General features: G+C 46.1%; 1 protein-coding gene across 1 annotated transcript in view; it reads left to right on the top strand.

The window, feature by feature from the left end:
* The first annotated feature begins 4565 nt into the window (after nucleotides 1-4565).
* The window catches only part of nrp2a (neuropilin 2a), a 64480-nt gene continuing 50611 nt past the window's right edge, over nucleotides 4566-18434 (top strand). Inside the window, exons 1-2 of the mRNA XM_073462428.1 lie at nucleotides 4566-5362; nucleotides 14142-14319. Coding sequence (XP_073318529.1) covers nucleotides 5287-5362; nucleotides 14142-14319 — 254 coding nt within the window. The 5' untranslated portion in view covers nucleotides 4566-5286. The remainder of the gene's footprint in view (nucleotides 5363-14141; nucleotides 14320-18434) is intronic.

Genomic DNA, 18434 nt, shown 5'->3' with positions numbered 1-18434 from the left:
AGGTTTTCCTTCCTGTCTGGTGCGTGTGCTGTTTCTAACTGCAGCTGAAAGTGTTTTGATGATTGAGCTGTTTTTGGTGGTGAAGGTAAGCGCCTACAGAAGCTCACACAGAGAGGAGGAGGAGGAGGAAGGGAAGGAGGAGGAGGAGCGGTAAGACGGCAGACAGACACCAGATGTTTCCATACAATCCAACCAAGCAGCCAGCATAGCAGGAAGATTAGTGTATGCCGTACAGTAGGTTGAAGTGTGTGTGTGTAATTATTGTCCTGGCCAGGGCTTGCCCATAGCCTGGGTGGCCCATCAGGAATTTGACAGTCTAGAAATAGCACCAGATGTGAGAGATTTGTGATTTGTGCCTCCTGGTGCAAAAGGAGGCGATGCTTCTCACTGGAGGAACTGGTGTGAGAATATTTGAGAATATCACAGGGCGGATGAGAGTGTGTGTATGTGTGTGTGTGTGTGTGTGTGTGCAGGCAGATGCGATTATAAGATAAAGATCAGATGAAACTTTAATGATCCCAAGGGGAAATTGGGTCAGAGCAGCAGCAAAGAAAAGGGTGAGGAAAAAAAACGCAACGAACAGAACATTTTGAAGATTACAGATGCAGATCCTATAGGCTTTGAAAGAGCTGCCGCCAACCTGAGCATTAGTATGTGTGTGTATAACAGTTGTCACTGTGTCATTATGCAGGTATCATCCCTAAAAATGGTCGGAAAGCTCTGTTATTGCTCGAGGTGTCACCCCAATGTATATCAAAGGGGATCCCCTCATTGACCCTCAATTCTTGATGTGCTTACAATGCCCAGGACCCCTCCCACACACACACGCACACACACACACTGGAGATGCCGATAGGGTCAACTCAAGGCTATCTCTGGCTTATCTCCCCCCACCATTAGATCTGAAGCCGCGTCTGTCGGTGACGAAGAGAAGAAAGCTGAAGGCCTCGACCGGGATCACAAGAAGACTTTCACACAGTTTCCTCCTTGAACCCACACAACTGGCTGACTGGCGAAACACGCTGATGGGAGAGCGGGCGGGAGGAGAGGTGTTGAAAGAGTGGAAGAGGTAGAGAGGTGTGTGTTTGTGTGTGACGGAGACGGGGGGAGAGAAAGAGAAAGAGAGGGAGAGTTATCAGTCATGCTGTCAGTCTCCGGGGCAGGTTGTGATAAGAGAGGCAGTATGGCAGCGGTTGGTATCTATCTCTCCCCTCTTCTGTCTCTCCCTCACACACACACATAAAGGGGGGGAGAAAGACCCTGTTGTGTTCCCCTCTGCCGCCCATGAGTGAACACAGCGCAGGTGTGCCGGGGTGAGGAGTTGGACTGTGTGGCAGCCATTTGTCGACTGTATTCTGGGGCAGGGAGGGAATACAGATGGTGGGACCTGGGGAAAAATACATCAGGAAAAGAGGGTTCACATATTGCAGCTGCAGGTTAAGTGTTTGATTTCACTGCCCTGGTACTTAAACTGCCTGTGACACTGAGACATGCAGTGTCCTGTGGCTTTTTTAAGCCGGGGCTCATACTATTGCATGCCATGTGCTTGCAAGGTTTCGTTTAAGTCATATGCAGCATATCTCCCCATTACTCTGTGATAAATGTCCATGTTCCTCCTCTCCATTTCAGCTTTTTTATACATATATGTATCTTTAAATATATATAAAGTTGCAACTGATGTTCATAAAACGTTACAATTGCTCAGTAAACAGTTTATAAAGCATTTCCTTGTTGACAGTGAAATAACTATTAACTCAAGTTTAGATAGCTTTAATTTCACCATTTATTAATGATGGTTTTATATATTGTTACCAGGGAATGTAACAAAGTACATTTACTCAAGTACTGTACTTACTTGTACACTGTACTGTATGATTGGGGGCTTTTGAGGTAATTGTACTTTAATTGAGTATTTTCATTTTCTGCTGCTTTATACTTCCACTTTATACTTACTCCATAGAAAACTTTATTTTGCAGATTGCAAGCTACATCCAACATATCCTCATTGCCAGCGACTCCCAAAACGACATATCATCGCCCCCAACTGTTGCACTGTGTGGTCGCAGTTTGTTTCAGTTAAGGCAAGAAAACTACTTGGTTAGGTTTAGGAAAACATTGCTGTTTGGGTTCAAATTCCTACGTTACGTTTACGTTTTTGCTCTTAATACAACTTTGCCTGACTTCCTCCTTTGCAGCCGTAGTAATTACTACAGCAGTTGGAGGACGCTACCTAACAAGAAGAATAAATTTGAGTTGTATTAGCCGGCTTTCATAGTTAACCTAGATGGTTGTTCTTCTGATGAGGATGGGCTGGCTGCATGAGAGCATCTTTTTTTTTATTTTACAGCACATGCTAATAGTAACATTTTTACACAATATCTTTACTTTGACTCAAGTATGACTCTTTGGTACTTACTTAGCATTAGGAAGACGCAATGGGTAGTCTGTTTGAATAGTGATAGGCCACATGGCTGAATGTGCGTCACCTACAGGTTCTCATATTCGATCAATGGAAAATCTAAGAAAAAAACAGTGTCATCCATAGCTTGATTGACAGGTGGTCTCCAGGAAGTGCACCATAGCATTTAACGTGTTGCCAAAACACAAATGCCAATGCATTTACAGCCAAGAATCATATACAGGGAGGCTACAGTGTATGTATTCCCCCGTGGGATAAATACAAACACATTCCGCCCACGACATTCTCTCTGTATCTCTATCTTCCTCGGGTTCTCTTGTGGACTGTTGCCCTCCATTAGCCATGCGTTGACCCAATATTTTGGGGGGTTGAAAGCTGATGGTGGGGGCCGAGATGTTGACAAATGGGAGAGAGGAGTATCAAATGACCCCTGGGGACTGGGAGGGGGGAGCAGAGCAGAAAGTGACCCAGTGTTGCTTGAAGGTTTTACACTGGCTGGTGTTTTCTCTCTTTATCTCTCTCTATCTCTGTGAGAGGGTCATTCTGGGGGGTTAAGCGTAGATTACCCCCCATCAAAGAGTTTAATCAATGCTTTCTCATTGATAAATACATGCATGCAGCACACGGGCGGCACAGACAAAAACATGTGGCAACACTTTATAGTCAATAAATGGTAAATTTAGTATCTGATGTTTATAAACCTTAACAATTGCTTAAAACTGGTTTATAATGCATTCCATGGTTTGGTAACAGTGGAATATGTATTAACACACATTTAATTCACTTTAAATTCACCACTTATTAACAATGGTTGATATAAAGTGTTACCGAGCATTAAAACAACTCCACAATACAGCACGTGTCAAACTGGTTTATGCCAGCATGGACCCCCCTACGACCCCAGAGGCTCAGATTAGCCAATCACAGAGACGTCTGACAGCCGCCAGTGCCCCGGAGCTAGAGGTGGGCTTAAAACATGACTGACAGGCTGCAAGAAAGCTGCAAGTCGATGGCATCTAGTCAACCTGGGGGGTGTGGAACAGCAGGGGATGACGGTTGACTGAGGTGACAGACAGACAGACAGTCAGGCAGTGACACTCAGACCTGTCATACAACCTTCTGTCAAGGGCGTTGGGGTCTTTTGTTGACATTGTTTACAGCTTGTGACTGTCATGATCCAGGGAGAATAAAGGCAAGATGTTGACTCTTCTACAAGGCACCAACATTCCTACTGCTAGTTTGAATTCCCCTTTTAAAAAAGTATGCACCTATACATAACTATATGGGGCATAAATTCCTGCAGGAAGGTGTATAGTATGTTGCATTGCCCCAAAAAGCTCCCCATGTGTCCTGACCTTTAGGAATGCACCTAGCCGTTCCAAATAAAGATGCCAGCGAGGCTACATACTGTACCTCATTATACAGCCAGGCCTCAGCCAGTCCATTACATTACACGGTAATACAAGCCATAGGCAGGGCACATGGGCTGGACGCTGCGGAGGCCTTTCTCAGCAGATTATTTTGGGCTCACTACTGTGTCATTATACGGCCTCCCGCTCTGTATTTAGGCCTGTTGATTGTAGGGCTGAGATTTGGGCAGGGCTGAGGTGGGCTCTCCCTTGATTGAGTTGAGGGCTTTGACACTGGCTCAGCACTGTTTGATGTGTTCTGTGGCGAAGGGCGGCCTTGTGCCCCGTTTGCTGTGCATCCACCCCTACCCCAGTCACAGACACTCCCCGCTGTCTCACTCTTCCTGGGATTTTTTCTTTTAATTCCTCATCTCTCCTCTCTGCTCCTTTGCAAACAGCCCCAGGAGAAGTTCTGCTCCCTTGCTTTACCATTACAATATGTCTTATCTAGGTCTTATCTGTGGAGGAGCTCATATCTGTGGTATCTTCTGAAGGGGGATGCGTCTGTGTGTGTGTGTGTGAGTGAGTGAGAGTGTGAGAGAGAGAAAGAGAGAAAAGGGGGAGAAAGCGGGAGCGCGTGCACGTGCGCTCTCTCTCCCTCCCTATAATCAGCGAGCGACGGGAGGGGGCGGAGCCGAGGCGCCGTGACTGTAACGCGATAGCTGCTCGGCTCAAAAAGCGCGATCACTCACACACATACTCCACACACACCTCCCAGACGCGCACACAGGACACACGCCGGTGTCGGAGCGGAGCGCAGGCAGTACGGAGCCGCTACCAGAGAGAGAGACACACACACAGGAGAGAGTAGCGGTGCCGCAGGAGGTGGCATGACATGAGCTGTGTTTTTTGGGAACACTTTTTCTTATTCATCAATCTGTGACTTTGCATCACAAAGCAGCTTGTGACACTCGGACTGAGGCTGCTGTGGACTTTAGCGTGCTGCTGCCGAGCCCCTTACAGGAGAAGCGACACCCTCGTGCGCGCAAAATACGCGGGGACGCAGAGAGGGAGAGACGGGGGACTGGGAGCCTCTCAGTCGGAACCTGACGCACCCTGGAGCCGCTGTCCAGACCCTCCGGAGCGCAGATATCGCCCGAATCCTCCCAGCTGCGGAGCGCACGCAGTATTATTGATCAAGGAGTTTGTTTCTTCACTCATTTTTTGGATGAGGCTCAGTGGCACCGCAAATGAACAGACTTAAAAGGCTGAAAGGGCTGCGCAAATCATAAAATCTACGAATTTCTTCACTGACATGTAGTTGGCATAGCTTTCTCCACCAATGGTTTAATAAACGCCGTGGGATTATTACTGAACTGGTCCAGTTTTGACTGCTGCCAGCGGTTTCTGGTCCGAAGGCGGCGAGGTTTTTTTTTTTTGGAGGAGCAGCAGAAATATATTTACGAGGTGGAAACAACAGAAACTTAAAGCTCTCCTCGAGTTTCTGAGTCATCCAAGATGGATTTTGTGTCATCGCTGATTGGATTTTTAATGGCAATGTGTCATCTGGCGTTGAGAGTCAGGGGAGAAGACGGTGAGTTTTAGTTACTTCTTTTGATTTTGACGCACGCATGGTCCGCCTCAACCAAAACACGCCAAACTGGGGAAAAAGGAAACTCTAAATCACAGAAGCTTGAATGTAGTCTAAACGTCACATTTAGTTCAAGCTGCTGGGGCTATACATTACAGTCACTCTACCCATTTTAAAATCGTTTTTTCAAAAGCTCCATGTCATGTGCTTCATATTATTTCAGCAAACATCAGCGTCTGGCACATAAAGCTGTTGTTTGATTACCAAATCCATGCGTCCCATGGATATTTTCCTCATATATATATATATATATATATATATATATATATATATATATATATATATATATATATATATATATATAGTTAGATATAGATGGATAGATGGATGACCTAATGTTGTGTTTCATCATGACTTTTTTTAAATTGAGTCAGTGACTAATTCATCCCTGTGCCAAGCCGGCTGTTACACATATAAAACTAAAGAACTTAGATGCTCTCATCAAATATTGATAAGCTCGGAAACAGTTATCTGTCCCAGCTAGACTGGGAGCAGGAGAGAACCCACCGTCAGCTCACTGGACTGTGAATGAGCTCATTATATGCATGAAGCTTCTGAAAATTCACACACATTGTTTACCTCCGAGTTGCCTGTTGTTTTTCTTTCATTTAATTATTCATCAAGGGAAATAAACAAACCCGCTCCTAATTAAAATGCTATTTCACATCAGGCTGAAAACGGGTTTTAGGCGTAGGCTTGGCTGTAACCCGCTATTTTACAAATCCGCCCGTGTCCACGAACCCGTGCGTAAAAGCTACACTGTCATCGTCGGGTTCCACTAATATGACTGTAATCATTACCATTATAATCATTATCTTCATCAGCCGCCACGAGTCTCCTTCATTATCTCCTCCTCGTGCTCCTCGGGGTTGGCTGTGCAGGGCTGCTGCTGCTGGTGGTGGCTGAGCGCCGGCAGCTCCAGGCGGCGGCGCACCGTCACCTCCTGCACTCTCAGCAATCAAATAACAATAAACTGGGAGATTATAGTGCGGGGTGAGCCGCTGAATAGCAGCCCCGCAGCTGGTAGAGGTCCGTAGCCTTGCTTTAAGGCACTTGAGCAGGGCTGATTCTCGCTGTAAAGTGCGGAGACGGCGCTGTGGCAATTGAGTCCGTGACAGCGCCACATTTGTTTAGAAGCCTCGTTAAATGTGGATTTAACATCGGGGAGCACCGGGTTCCCATCTGGTGACTTGCACAGTGATTATGAAATAATAATAATTGTATAATAATAACGAACTCGTCATTAGTTGTTGTGTCATTGCGTCATAAGAAATGCGCATGTGGACAGGTCTGGAGGTGCTGGTTAGGAGAGGGTCGCGTGTAGGGGCTTAACATACGGAGAAGTGACACCACTGGTGTGTTGACACATGACCTCTCGCACGCTCACCTACTCCAGCATTGTTGTCCTTTTGGATTTCATGTGGATGTGTGCGTTTTTTGCCGCACGTCGCCAGGTGGGATTTTTGCGCAAAAAGGGCAATACTATTTATAATTTCTCTGCATGTTGTGTGTCTGTTGTACTTTATAATGCTAAATCACACATCTTACTTCTCCCATCACAGCTAATACACTGAGTATTCCGAATAAGATGTATAGTTTTGATGCTGTGTGCATAGTAGTCCACATGCGGCTGGAGTGTGGTTACCAGAAGTAGGCGGGTGACGAGCTGTTCACGATCCCATGATGACTGTTGGGCCTTTACAACACCACCCACTGGTCCGCCTCATAAGGCAGTTGAGCTCTCACTTCATATGTGCTCTCCCTCTTGTTTAGGCTTCTTGTTTTAAATAGGACAGTCATCCCAGCCATCCCTCTGTGTTGCTGTGTGTGCGTGCGTTTGTGTGTGTTTTACTGGCTGCCTGTGTACCCGTTGATCAGAGACAGATGTGGGCCTCTTGGCAGCCATCAGGCAGCAAGATCCCCCTCCACTCTCTCCCCTCTCTCTCTCTCTCTCTCTCTCTCTCTCTCTCTCTCTCTTTCCCCTGCCAAGACACTGCACCGCATGTCCCTGCCTCCATGCTCCCCCTCAAGAGCCACATTACACACAGATGCCAGAGGAAAGAGAGGCTGAAAGGGGACCAGAACGGAGACAGAACAGGGAGGTTCAGAGAGGCAGGGGAGAAATAGAGAGTGCACCGAGGGGGAGAGAGATGTGAGGGGACAGTAAGGAGAATGGAAGGCAGATGCAAAGCCACAGCATAGAAAAGGGAGCAAGGGCTATAACACGGAGGAACAGAAAGGAACAAGGAAGAGTTGGAGGATAGTCTGACGGAGGAGGAGGAGGGGGAGCGTTGTGCATCAGAGTGTGAGAGGAAAGGGCAACATCAAAGCGTGCCGGGGTCACAGAGTTAAAATGGCACTGGACTTTAGAGGGAACAGATCGCATTAAGGGTTTATGAAGTGACACCATCGTCCGGGGTGTGACACAGCCAAAGTGGGGTAAAGTCACAGCCGGGGCTCCGCAGAGGGGTGGAAAATAAAAGAAGTGAAGTGTGTCTACCATAAAAGAAACAGACACTCTGTTACAAAGTGATGCTCCCATGAAAGTTAAGCACAAGAGAGTCACATTAAAGGTTTCCAAAGAGTTCCTGCGTTCGATCACAGACTCCGTTTCCAGTAGCAAAAAGGCTTTCCATAAAAATATAATGCTTTGGAACAAACCGGTGCACAGACATTTCAAGCTGTGGCCTGCTGTTCTCAGCTGGGTTCGAAAAGTATTCCATTTTTATGTCTCACAGCCTATTTTGCTGCAATCTTTCTATCCAAAGTAGAAAATTCCACTCCACTTGTACTGTAATCACAATAGTTTGACTCGCTGACATGTACATCAATTACTCCTTACCACAAGCATTAATATTCAGGCCATTAAGCAGCTCATTTGCATGTTTATTGAGTGGGCGGCTGTGCATCCTCTCCACCTATGGTATCGACTTCTCCCAGAGTTGGATTTCCACTCATTTAATCATTTCTTTTCCAAATGTTAGCTCCTGGGTGAACGGACTTTCTCATTTTTATTCTCTTTGTCGGCCTTTTTTGCCCTTCTCTATTTGTTTTTTCTCTCCTCCTCCCCTCCTCTACCGCCCGCCCTTCAATTCTTTGCATTTTCTCTGTGTTTTAATCTGCCCCAGCCTCAGAGGTATCAGCTGCGAAAACAAGGTCACCTATTAGCATTCATAGCCAAAGACAAACTGAGCGGCCCGTTCAATACCAGTCAGGTATGAGAGTCACAGGCTCCCGCAAAGCCCAGGTACAGCCCCACCGCACTTGGGGTGAAATTAAAAACAAGACCCCCATAAATAAAACAGAGCTGGGTCTTTCACTCTGTCGCATTAGCCGCACAGGGGGGTCTTAACTGGCGCTTGGGGACGGGTTTAGATAGGAGCTGGAGGGGGTTAGCATTGTCAAGAGGCGAAGCTTTTTAAATTTATTGTAATTCACAAGCAGGGTTAAAGAGGAGAGGGTACATGAGGGAAGAGTTACGGGTGTGGATTTAAAGAAAAAGCTGCTTTTGTAAGAGCTGCAATTCTTCCAGAAAAGGGTTTTTAAGCAGTCGGTTCCACTGAAAGGTAACATTCTGTTAGGTGGGGGGTGGAAAGTGGCAACAAATCACCAAAGGCTCGTGCAGCAGAGCTCAATTCCTCACAGCTCCCTCTTGCTGATGCAGGCTCGGCTGTTTCCACTCTTAAGGCAGGGGGATCTTTTGTGAAAAGTGCTCCACGGTGCAGGTTTGATTCCGCCGCACGGAGACAAAAGAGCGCACCAGGGGAGAAGGAGACATGATACTGTAGTCAGGTAGTGTTTAGGACTAGGCTCCACACCATTACTCTCCCTGAAGCCACCAGCAACCATCTGTTTACCCGATTGATCCATTGAACCATTGATCACGATGGCCAGCAGTGTGCATTTAGCTGATTAGCATGGGGCACTTATCCTGTTAGGGAGGGAGGGGTAGAAAGAGAGAAAGAAAAGGAGGCTGAGAGAGAGGAAAAGAGGATTTGGGGATATCATCTGCCTTTGATGCAGCTTTTGTTACTTCTTAGAAAGAAAAAAAATCCCCCCTTAAACACTTGTAACAGTGTTAAACAAGAAGCTTTTGTTTGTGTGTGTTCTGGTCACTTTTTTGCTGCAGAATAGGGGGACTTAAACTTTTCACATGTAAATTTCCACTTTTCCAAAATACAATTTTATTTTTTCATTTTTAACAGATTAGATAACAATCAATATTCAAAATTGGAGTAGGAGGAAAGAGTTATGGGTGTGGACTTTGTTGTGTATGTTTTGTTTCTTCTCTTGTCAATGAATTACACTCAAAATATGAATGTAGGGAGGCGGTTAGAGTCTGTAACCATAACTCTGCAAAAGAAACTTTCACTTTATGAATCACGATAAGGCCGCCAGATGAACTGACTAACAAAAGCTTCAAACATCTGCCACCAGTATGTTTGCAACATGTGTATAGTTAGCATGATGTCAACACTTCTTTTTTTTTAAATATCACAGCTATCATCAATACCGGTAAATCTTGACAGGCCTAAAAGGGACATAAACCAGATACACACACCACGTCATTTATAGCCTAAACTGTTTGCAATGCTTGTCAAAAACACAAACTCAACCATGTTCATTAAGAGCACTAAACTCAGACCTCAGCAGGACGATACAAGACACAAACTATGATACATTGAAGCACTAGATCATTAATGAATACATGACAGATCCCTTTTCTGTCTCGTTTTGCGCTTACAATCTTGATTTTAACTGTTAAGAGTGGATTTCCCATTCATTTTAAATTCTCTCACACACACTCATGGCTCCTAAAGCTGCTCATACCACTGCCACTGTCATTCTACCTCTGCATAAAGGTGCTTAAAGCACAGGGGCGACGACAGAGTGAATCTCTTTTCTTCACCCCTCTCCTCCTCCTCCTCACCCTCTCCCTCTCCTTGGGTCCAGTCTAGTGTGGAATGGGGTGAGATTAAAAGCAGTCGGAGAGACAACCCCTCTGCTCTTGACTGAATGGATGAGTGCTGCCCACTCTCCCCTCTCATTCCCTCACTCTGGGCGATAGCACTTTTTAATTAAGGTGGGGGGGAAAAGAGCGAGCGAGGGAGGGGGGCGAGAGACACTAGGAATGATGGAGGGATTTATCTGCGCCTCTCCTCACACTCGGAGCTTATCCCAGAGCGTGACGCCATACTTGCCCCGATAAGGCGGCTAATAGAAATGAGAGCGCGGGCAACACACACACACACACACACACACACATTACAGAACGTGAGCGGAGACATGCAGACATATGCACATTTTCCCAAGATAATGAAGATAAAGGCACTCACAGCGGGTACAAAGACGTCTGTGGGTTTGACTTGATCTGGAGCAACTGAAAAGTGCACACACACACACACGCAGAGTGATTTTACTTAACATTCATTTCACTGACACAATCTATGCTTAAAAAAAGGTATGGCTGCATGTACTGCAGATGCAAATATACATTTATAGTATTTCTGCTGCAGAATAATAAAGAAAACACACTTCTGTAAATACACTCTTACATACAGTGCACACACACACACACATGTTTTCATGTAACATACATTTTGTCTCTGCATGGGAGAAACAAATGTGCCACTTGTGTGTGTCTGTGTGTGTGTGCACGTGTGTGTAGACAGATTGGCTCCTCTAGTAGAAGAGACAGTGTAATTCATGAAGCTCGCTGGCAGCTCCTGAGTGCTTCCCCCTGTGTTACTCATCCAACAAGTTCTGCTCTCACCAAAACATGACAGTGGAACACACACACACATACACACACACACGTTCGTATACGCGTATTGTGTGCTAACTAATTGTTAAGGACGTTTAACCAATTAGGAAAAAAAATACACACATCTGTCATTGGAATCTTCACACAGTGTTGCTTTTTGCTGCCGCCTCCACCCTTCATTCACACGCACTCACTCAAACACACACATCCAAATATAAATGTTTGCTGCGAACTAATTTATCAATCGGGAAAAAATATCTGTCACCAGAATCTTCTCACAGCGATTCATTTAGCATAGATACATTGCTGCTGCTGCACACACACTAACTCTGTGTGGCAGCATGTATGTGTGTGTGTGTGTGTGAGCTGACTGGCAGAGGTTTCCCAGTGGGGTCAGTGTCTACAGGGAGCCGCTGGATAGCAGGCATGTCTTAATGAGGCTCGTCAGGCTCTCTGCGCAGCACACACACACATACGTACGCACGCACACACACAAACACACACTCACACAGTCCCCTTAACTCCATCTCTTCTCTCACTGCATCTCTCTTCCTCACCCTCTGCATTTCTCCTTCCTCATCACCTTTTGTCACCTCCTCCTCCCTGTCACTCTTCCCACCTATCGTACATCAACCACACCCACCGCCTTCACCCCCCCTCCCCTTCTGATCAATCTTCTCCCCTTCTTCCTCAATCCATCTTTTATCCATCGCCTCGCCGTCTCTCCTTCTGTTCTCCTCTCGCTCTTTGCTTTCATCCTCCCTCCCTTCCTCTCCTCCTTCCCACTGTAATCCCCCCTCCTTTCCCTTCCCACTCCCTCTCTCCCCTCTCCTCCTCCACCCCCCCACTCCTCTTCATCCTCCTTGGGGGCCACTGAATGGGCAGCTCAGGGAAAAAGTGTCGAGGCTGCAGGATTCTCCCCCAAACGGCTTAATCTGCCGGGGCTCTGCGTGCTGATAGCCTCCTGCACACCGTTCCCTCCATAGGCTTCCCAACAATGACTGTCTGTCTGCACAGCCGCAGCAGATAAAGAGATGTCTGTGTATACGTATGTGTATGTCTGTGTGTGTGGCTTTCTGTCTGTCATTCTTTGCCATCCCAGCTATCTTTTTGAAATTTTTCAGTTAGCTATTTTTTCCCCACTTCTGTCAGCCCCGGTGATTGACAGGCCCTCTGTTTGTATTTGGATGTGTGCGTGCGTGGGTGGCCGTTTGAACATGGAGCAGCGGTTGTGTGTGTGTGTGTGATTGTGTGTGCGCACGGATGCGTGGGAGTGTGTTTAAGCATTCACCCCGGTACGTGCCGTCATGTGTGCACGTGTAGCTGAACTTGTGTGTGTTGTGCGTTTGTGTAACAGCTCGTACGTGTTTCTGTGCGTGTGGGCGGCTGGTGTCGTGCACTCACATGAAATCACCGGCAGCTGTGTGTGCCTGCTGCGCGAGCGTGGGCATCGCTCCTCTCCAGTAACAAAGTAAGGAAGCCATCGCAGCTCTATCAAATGTCAGAGAATCTTAAGTGTGCCTTTTAAGCACAATAGGCGGTGGAAATGTCATCACTTGAAGGGTCTATTACACTTCAAGCCTTTGGTGCTGCTCTTCTTTTTTTTTTCCTCTTTCCGCTTTCTTTATTGATGCTTTCACAGAAATTTGTAGGAAAATACAGGCAGGAATATCAACCCATTTATGTCAAGAATAGATTCAGCTCAGCGGCTGAGTGATTAAGCGCACCATTTGGTGGTGCATTGTTAATGGCAGTGTACCATAATCTTTAGTTTGTGTCCTGATGTAGCAGTTTTCCTTCCTCTGTGTGATGTTTTCCTTATACGGCTGACATATACCAGCTACAATATTAAGACAACATCCGTCCCTCCTTGAGTTCAATATCATGAAGTTCATTACATTTAGAGATCCCCCTGGTGCATCAGCAGCCACACGTACACACACAAAGAGAAATATATATACAGAGGTAGGTAGCTAAACCACCCCCCACTGTTGTCATGGAGAACATGTTTCGCCTTTGCCTCCATAAAGAATAATAATGCCTCCAAATCTATTGCGATGCAAGAGTAATAAAAGAACCGTTGTGCACAGTGCCGTGTGTGTGTGTGTGTGATCTCCCATTGGGTGTGTGTGCATGCAGAATACCCATATACATGTTCCTTTTGTATGTGCATGTGAGTTTATGTGTTCAGCGTGTTTATGGGAGATAACGCGACGCGCGAGAGCCGCCTTAGCTGTCGGGGTGTAAGCAGAGAATAGGGTCTTTGTCGCCGCGTTAGCTTCTCATTACAGAGTCGGGGTGACCCCCAGAACCCCGCTAGACAGGCCGTCTGTGTGTCACTTCCTGTCTAAGCCGGCCGAGCGATGCCATTGGCAGGCTATTGTTCCTGGGAGAGCGTGATAGGATCAGGGAATGTGTCCTAATGTTTGCAGATTGGCTTGCCGGAGCAACAATTACACTTGGAGAACACTCCCCACGGGGAACTAGAGAGATAAGAGCCTGGGTGTGGAAGAGGGTGAAAAAGGCCCTGTGTGTTTCTCTGTGTTTATGTGTGTGTGTGTATGTGTGTGTGCGCCAAATGCAGAAGTGATGATCTTTTATTGTTTTAATAGCTTACCCATGTGGTCCCACTCGCATTGAGAATCCACAATGGAGAAGTTTTTCCAATTTCCTCCTAACTGACGGCCTAAATTGCTTTCTTTGTTTTACTGTTCATTTGTTGCTCATCACATCTTCATACAGAGACAACAAGGTAAATGGAGGAGCGTCCTCTGAGTCATTCTTCTAGGAAGTGTGCCATTTACTGGGGATTTATATGGCTTGACGGCAACCTCCCATTCAAATGACAGATGTAGAAATGCAACCATGTTTACAGTATTTTGTCTAATTTCCAATCAATAACCATTAACTCCTGCTTTGCCTCACCCTTCTGTCTCCCCCTCTCTGTCTCTATCACAGCGGCAGAATGTGGAGGCGTCTTGGATGCCAGCGAGGCCGGTTACATCACCTCCCCCGGTTATCCTCTGGAGTACCCGCCTCACCAGAACTGTCACTGGATCATCACGGCGCCGGAGCCCTCGCAGCGCATCGTCCTCAACTTCAACCCACACTTTGAGATCGAGAGGCTGGACTGCAAGTAAGACGGGAGAGGGGGCAAAACAGGAGAATGGCAGCTTTTTGGAAAAGGCGGAGTCATGTCATAATAGTCTATAAATCACTCTTTTCTGTAAAACTACTCTGACCAGTAAGACTTCATTGCGTGTTATTATTCTGGCTGAGTGATGATTTGTGTTGACATTTTCATTAGTATGCTGCAAAAGCATTTGTATCTCAAATAAGTAATTTCCTGTTCAAGCACACTGATTTTTACATACTATTATAATTCACTGCTGGCGGTTTGGCCTGATCCCAAGTTGCTGGAACATTTTTCCGCATTTTGACCACAACAGGTCAATCGCGAAGGAAATTTTAATTGTAGATACAAGCTTTAACTGCAAAAACGCAGACCATTAAGTGGACTGCGGTTTTCTTCTTGTGAAATAATTATTTATTGAGAGAACTGCGAGCATAAGACTCCTTTCAGCGCCGTCCTTTTTTCTTGCATTCACACCATTACACACATTATATCCCGGATGCTGCCCAGTGCAACCACAGACTTTCACTATCGGCCTTTTATTAGCCTTCTCTGGAGCAATTACTGGGTTGAATTCTTTGCTCAAGGGCACGTCAACTGCACGCAACCTCAGCAGTTCAGAGGGTAGAAAATGTCCCTCATTTTGTTTTCCGCATCCCAAATTTTGGGTCTCGCTCGCACGATGGTGGATATAGACAGAGTAGGTCACAGTAAAGACGGAATGGAAAAAATGATTCAAATGGCCCATAATGAATACATGTGTTTCTTCCACTGGTTAAACTGATGATGCAGGTCAAAATTGCTGAGAGATAGTTTTGTTTCGTTCAGCTTGGAGCGAGGTGATTGAAGTTTTTTACATGATGAAGGAAAACACATTGCGAGGGTATGTGCTGCTTGTCTGTATGTTGTTGTTTTTTATTATTACTACTATGGAGGCAGTTTTATGTGCACAGCATTTAAGTCCAAGACAAAATATACCAATGGGGAAAATAAAGTATATCGTATCATAACCTATCCTATCCTATCCTATCCTACCCTATCCTATCCTATCCTACCCTATCCTATCCTACCCTATCCTATCATATCATATCCTATCCTATGGTATCGTGTTGTATCATACATTTATTTCTAAACCACAATCAGCAAGTTTAGATACATTTTGAGAATCATGTCTGTGTATGCGTCCGTGTCCAACAACCTATCTGACATTATCAGGACTGTCCAGCTGTAATCCCCCTCCATCTGATAATCAAATGCCAAGCAGCATTTGAAAATCTGTATGTGTGTGTTTGGACAGGGAGGGCAGATAGTGTGTGGGAAAGGCCAAACAGATTGGATGAACAAAAAAAGAATCATGATGTAGTTTGAAGTCTGTGGGGGGGAAATGGAGAGAGAGAGAGAATAAACAGGGGATGGAAGGAGAAGAATAAGAAGAGAATGAGGCCCAGCTGTTTGTGTGGATATGACTGCGTACGGTCAGTTTCCTTTCTCAGAGACTTGAATAATCCAAATCATATGGTCTTCTATTGTCTTCGACCTCAGAGGAAGGAGAAAGAAGTCACGGTTTCCACTGTTTAATCCACTTTTATACAGCTGAGTCAGAGAGATTGTTACACACATCGACCATTTTAAGACATTTCATTGTCCGTATGGTCTGTTTTAAAAAAGGTTTATCAGTGTATTCTCTGTAATTACGCTCGTTTTATTTACTTCCTCGCTCCAGCCCTCCCTTTTCTTTGTAAATTGAAGAATTAATAATCCTAGATGTTTTTTGCATTGTTAACTGACAAAGCACTTTGTCTGGCCAGGAGAAAAAATGTAACTTTCATGAGGACATCAATGGCTGCTTTGGTGAAAGGCTTTTCGCAATGATTGTCGGCTCTATTCACGCGGCTGTGTCACGTCGCAGTGAACTGGAAATGCTGTTTTGATGTCTCGGCTTCATGTCTCCAGGTTTCTGTCGCTTTTGTCAGAGGCGGAATGTTGCATAATTATCTCCCTCGCAATATGTTTTCTCGGCAATAGCGCTTTTTGCACCGGCGTCACAGTGTCAGCCCTGTAGCGCACTGGACTTCCCCGCTGTAGTGGTACAGAGAGGAATGGCTCAGCTGTTGATAAGCAGTGTGTCAAGCAGTTTCTCACAGCCCAAGGCGTGCAGGGCAGGAGGAGGCCAAGGGAGGAGGAAGAGAAAACTGAAATGCCTCCTCTTTCCTCCTCTCCGCTGAGGGTTTTATTGAGATGGGGGTTATTTTTTTTTTACGCTCGCCTGGAGGGATGGAGGCCTTGGCCTGCCCTCTAACACACACTCCCACTCCATCTCCCTTCATCCTGTATGTATGCATGTGTGTGTGTGTGTGTGTGTGTGAGAAAGAGAGTCTGTGAGCGTGGGTGGGAAAAACATATGAGTAACTCCACAAGCATGCGAGTGAGTGTTAGTTTGTAAGACTAGCCGCTTCCCTTTTCCCCTCCATCCATCCATCCATCCAGCCATCCTCCCAGTGATATCCCCCACTTTAGATTCCCATTAGAAAAATAGCGGATCATGCCAGCATTTATTTATGCATAACCTCTAACGCTAATGTGTTTGCCCTTCTGTCTTTCGTGGAGGATGCTTTTTCCTTTGGGGCACAGAAACAGCAGCAGAAATAAGTAGGGAAAAGCCAAAGCACAGCTCGATATTCCTGCTCTCTCCGTCCTGTGCTATGCTTTTTACCCGGATTGATCCGAGCCCTGTAGCGCCGTTATGGGTAGCTTCCTTTTTTGCCTGTATGATTAGGCACGGCAGTGTGAGCGAGCAGAGAGTAGATTTTTGCATGTTTTCACGGTCCTCCGCGAAGGTTAGGGCGAGGGGGAGCCGGAGGGCTGCAGAGGTGGAGGGCTCACCATCTCGGTCAAGGCTGGAAATCTGCGTGACAGCAGGGATTACAGAGACGGCAGCAGAGAAAACCGGAGCTGTGTGTTACCTGAAAGACGCAGAGCTATGTGGTCTAGACTGCTGATCGTTGAATCACACGATGAAGAAAAAAATATATAGACGATGACATGGTCATAAAGATTGTAAAAGGACATGTGTTTTCAGTGGATACGCTTAAAAACGCATGCACGTACACACTTAAGCATGCAACCTGTCAGCGTAAAAAACGCTCATCAGCCATCACACCCCCCCTTGGGCACTTTAGGCCCTTATAAAATTGAGAAAAGTGCTTGGTCAGCCAAGCAAGGGGTCTGAACTCTGGCTAATATCCCCGTCCAGCTGCTGATTTTCCCTCAGTGGGTTCAAACAGTCAGTACACGGACGATGTAACGTAGCCAAACCGCGGCTCTACTGCAGCAATCAAATCGGCAGCCTTATGCAGGCGCTCCATGTCTGAGGTGGCACTTTAATTCAGGATTTCATTTCAGGGGGAGTCCGGCCGCGTGCCAAATGGCTCTTACCTCCCGGTTGCCAGCCAATTGATGTGAACTAAATGTAATAAAGGCTAGATGAAATATCAGGCCCATATCTCTAATGCAATCTGCCATCACTGAGCCCCAGGATGCTACCTAGTGATATACCAGGAGCTGAGGAGGAAGAGGAGGAGGAGGAGAGAGGGAAAGGAGTCTCCTTTTCTGTTTCTCTCCAGCTCTCTCGCTCTCTCTCTCTTCATCTTCCTCCCTCCCTTTCTTGATCTATCTCTTTCCTCCCTTTGTTCTTTCATTCTCCCTCTGCTCTAGCCCGAGGAGGAAGTGTTTTATTTTTACACACTTGAATTAAACATTGGAACGGGCAGAATCACATAGAGACGCCCTCACAAACACGCACGCACACACACGCCATAAAACTGTAAGCATTCAGGAAGATCCATTTCTTCCACCTTTGTGGTTTTTATTTTCTCGCTTTTATTTGTTATTGAATGCAGCCTGAGGTGGGAGGGCTGATGATATAACTTTATAACTTTACAGACACACACACACACAGACACACATCTCCTGTGTTTTCATGTATGTGTGTGTGTGCTTGTGTGTGTGTGCATGATATCACCCTCTTACTAATACCCAAAGGGGGAGAGGAGAGGTGTGGGATCAATGTCTGTATTCCGCCCGTAATGGGAAGTCGATAGATGATCAGCAATGGCCGG

This window comes from Pagrus major, chromosome 24, assembly GCF_040436345.1.
Source record: "Pagrus major chromosome 24, Pma_NU_1.0".
Taxonomy (NCBI): Eukaryota; Metazoa; Chordata; class Actinopteri; order Spariformes; family Sparidae; genus Pagrus; species Pagrus major.
Note: the sequence above shows the minus strand (reverse complement) of the source record. Positions and strands in the feature narration are given on the sequence as shown.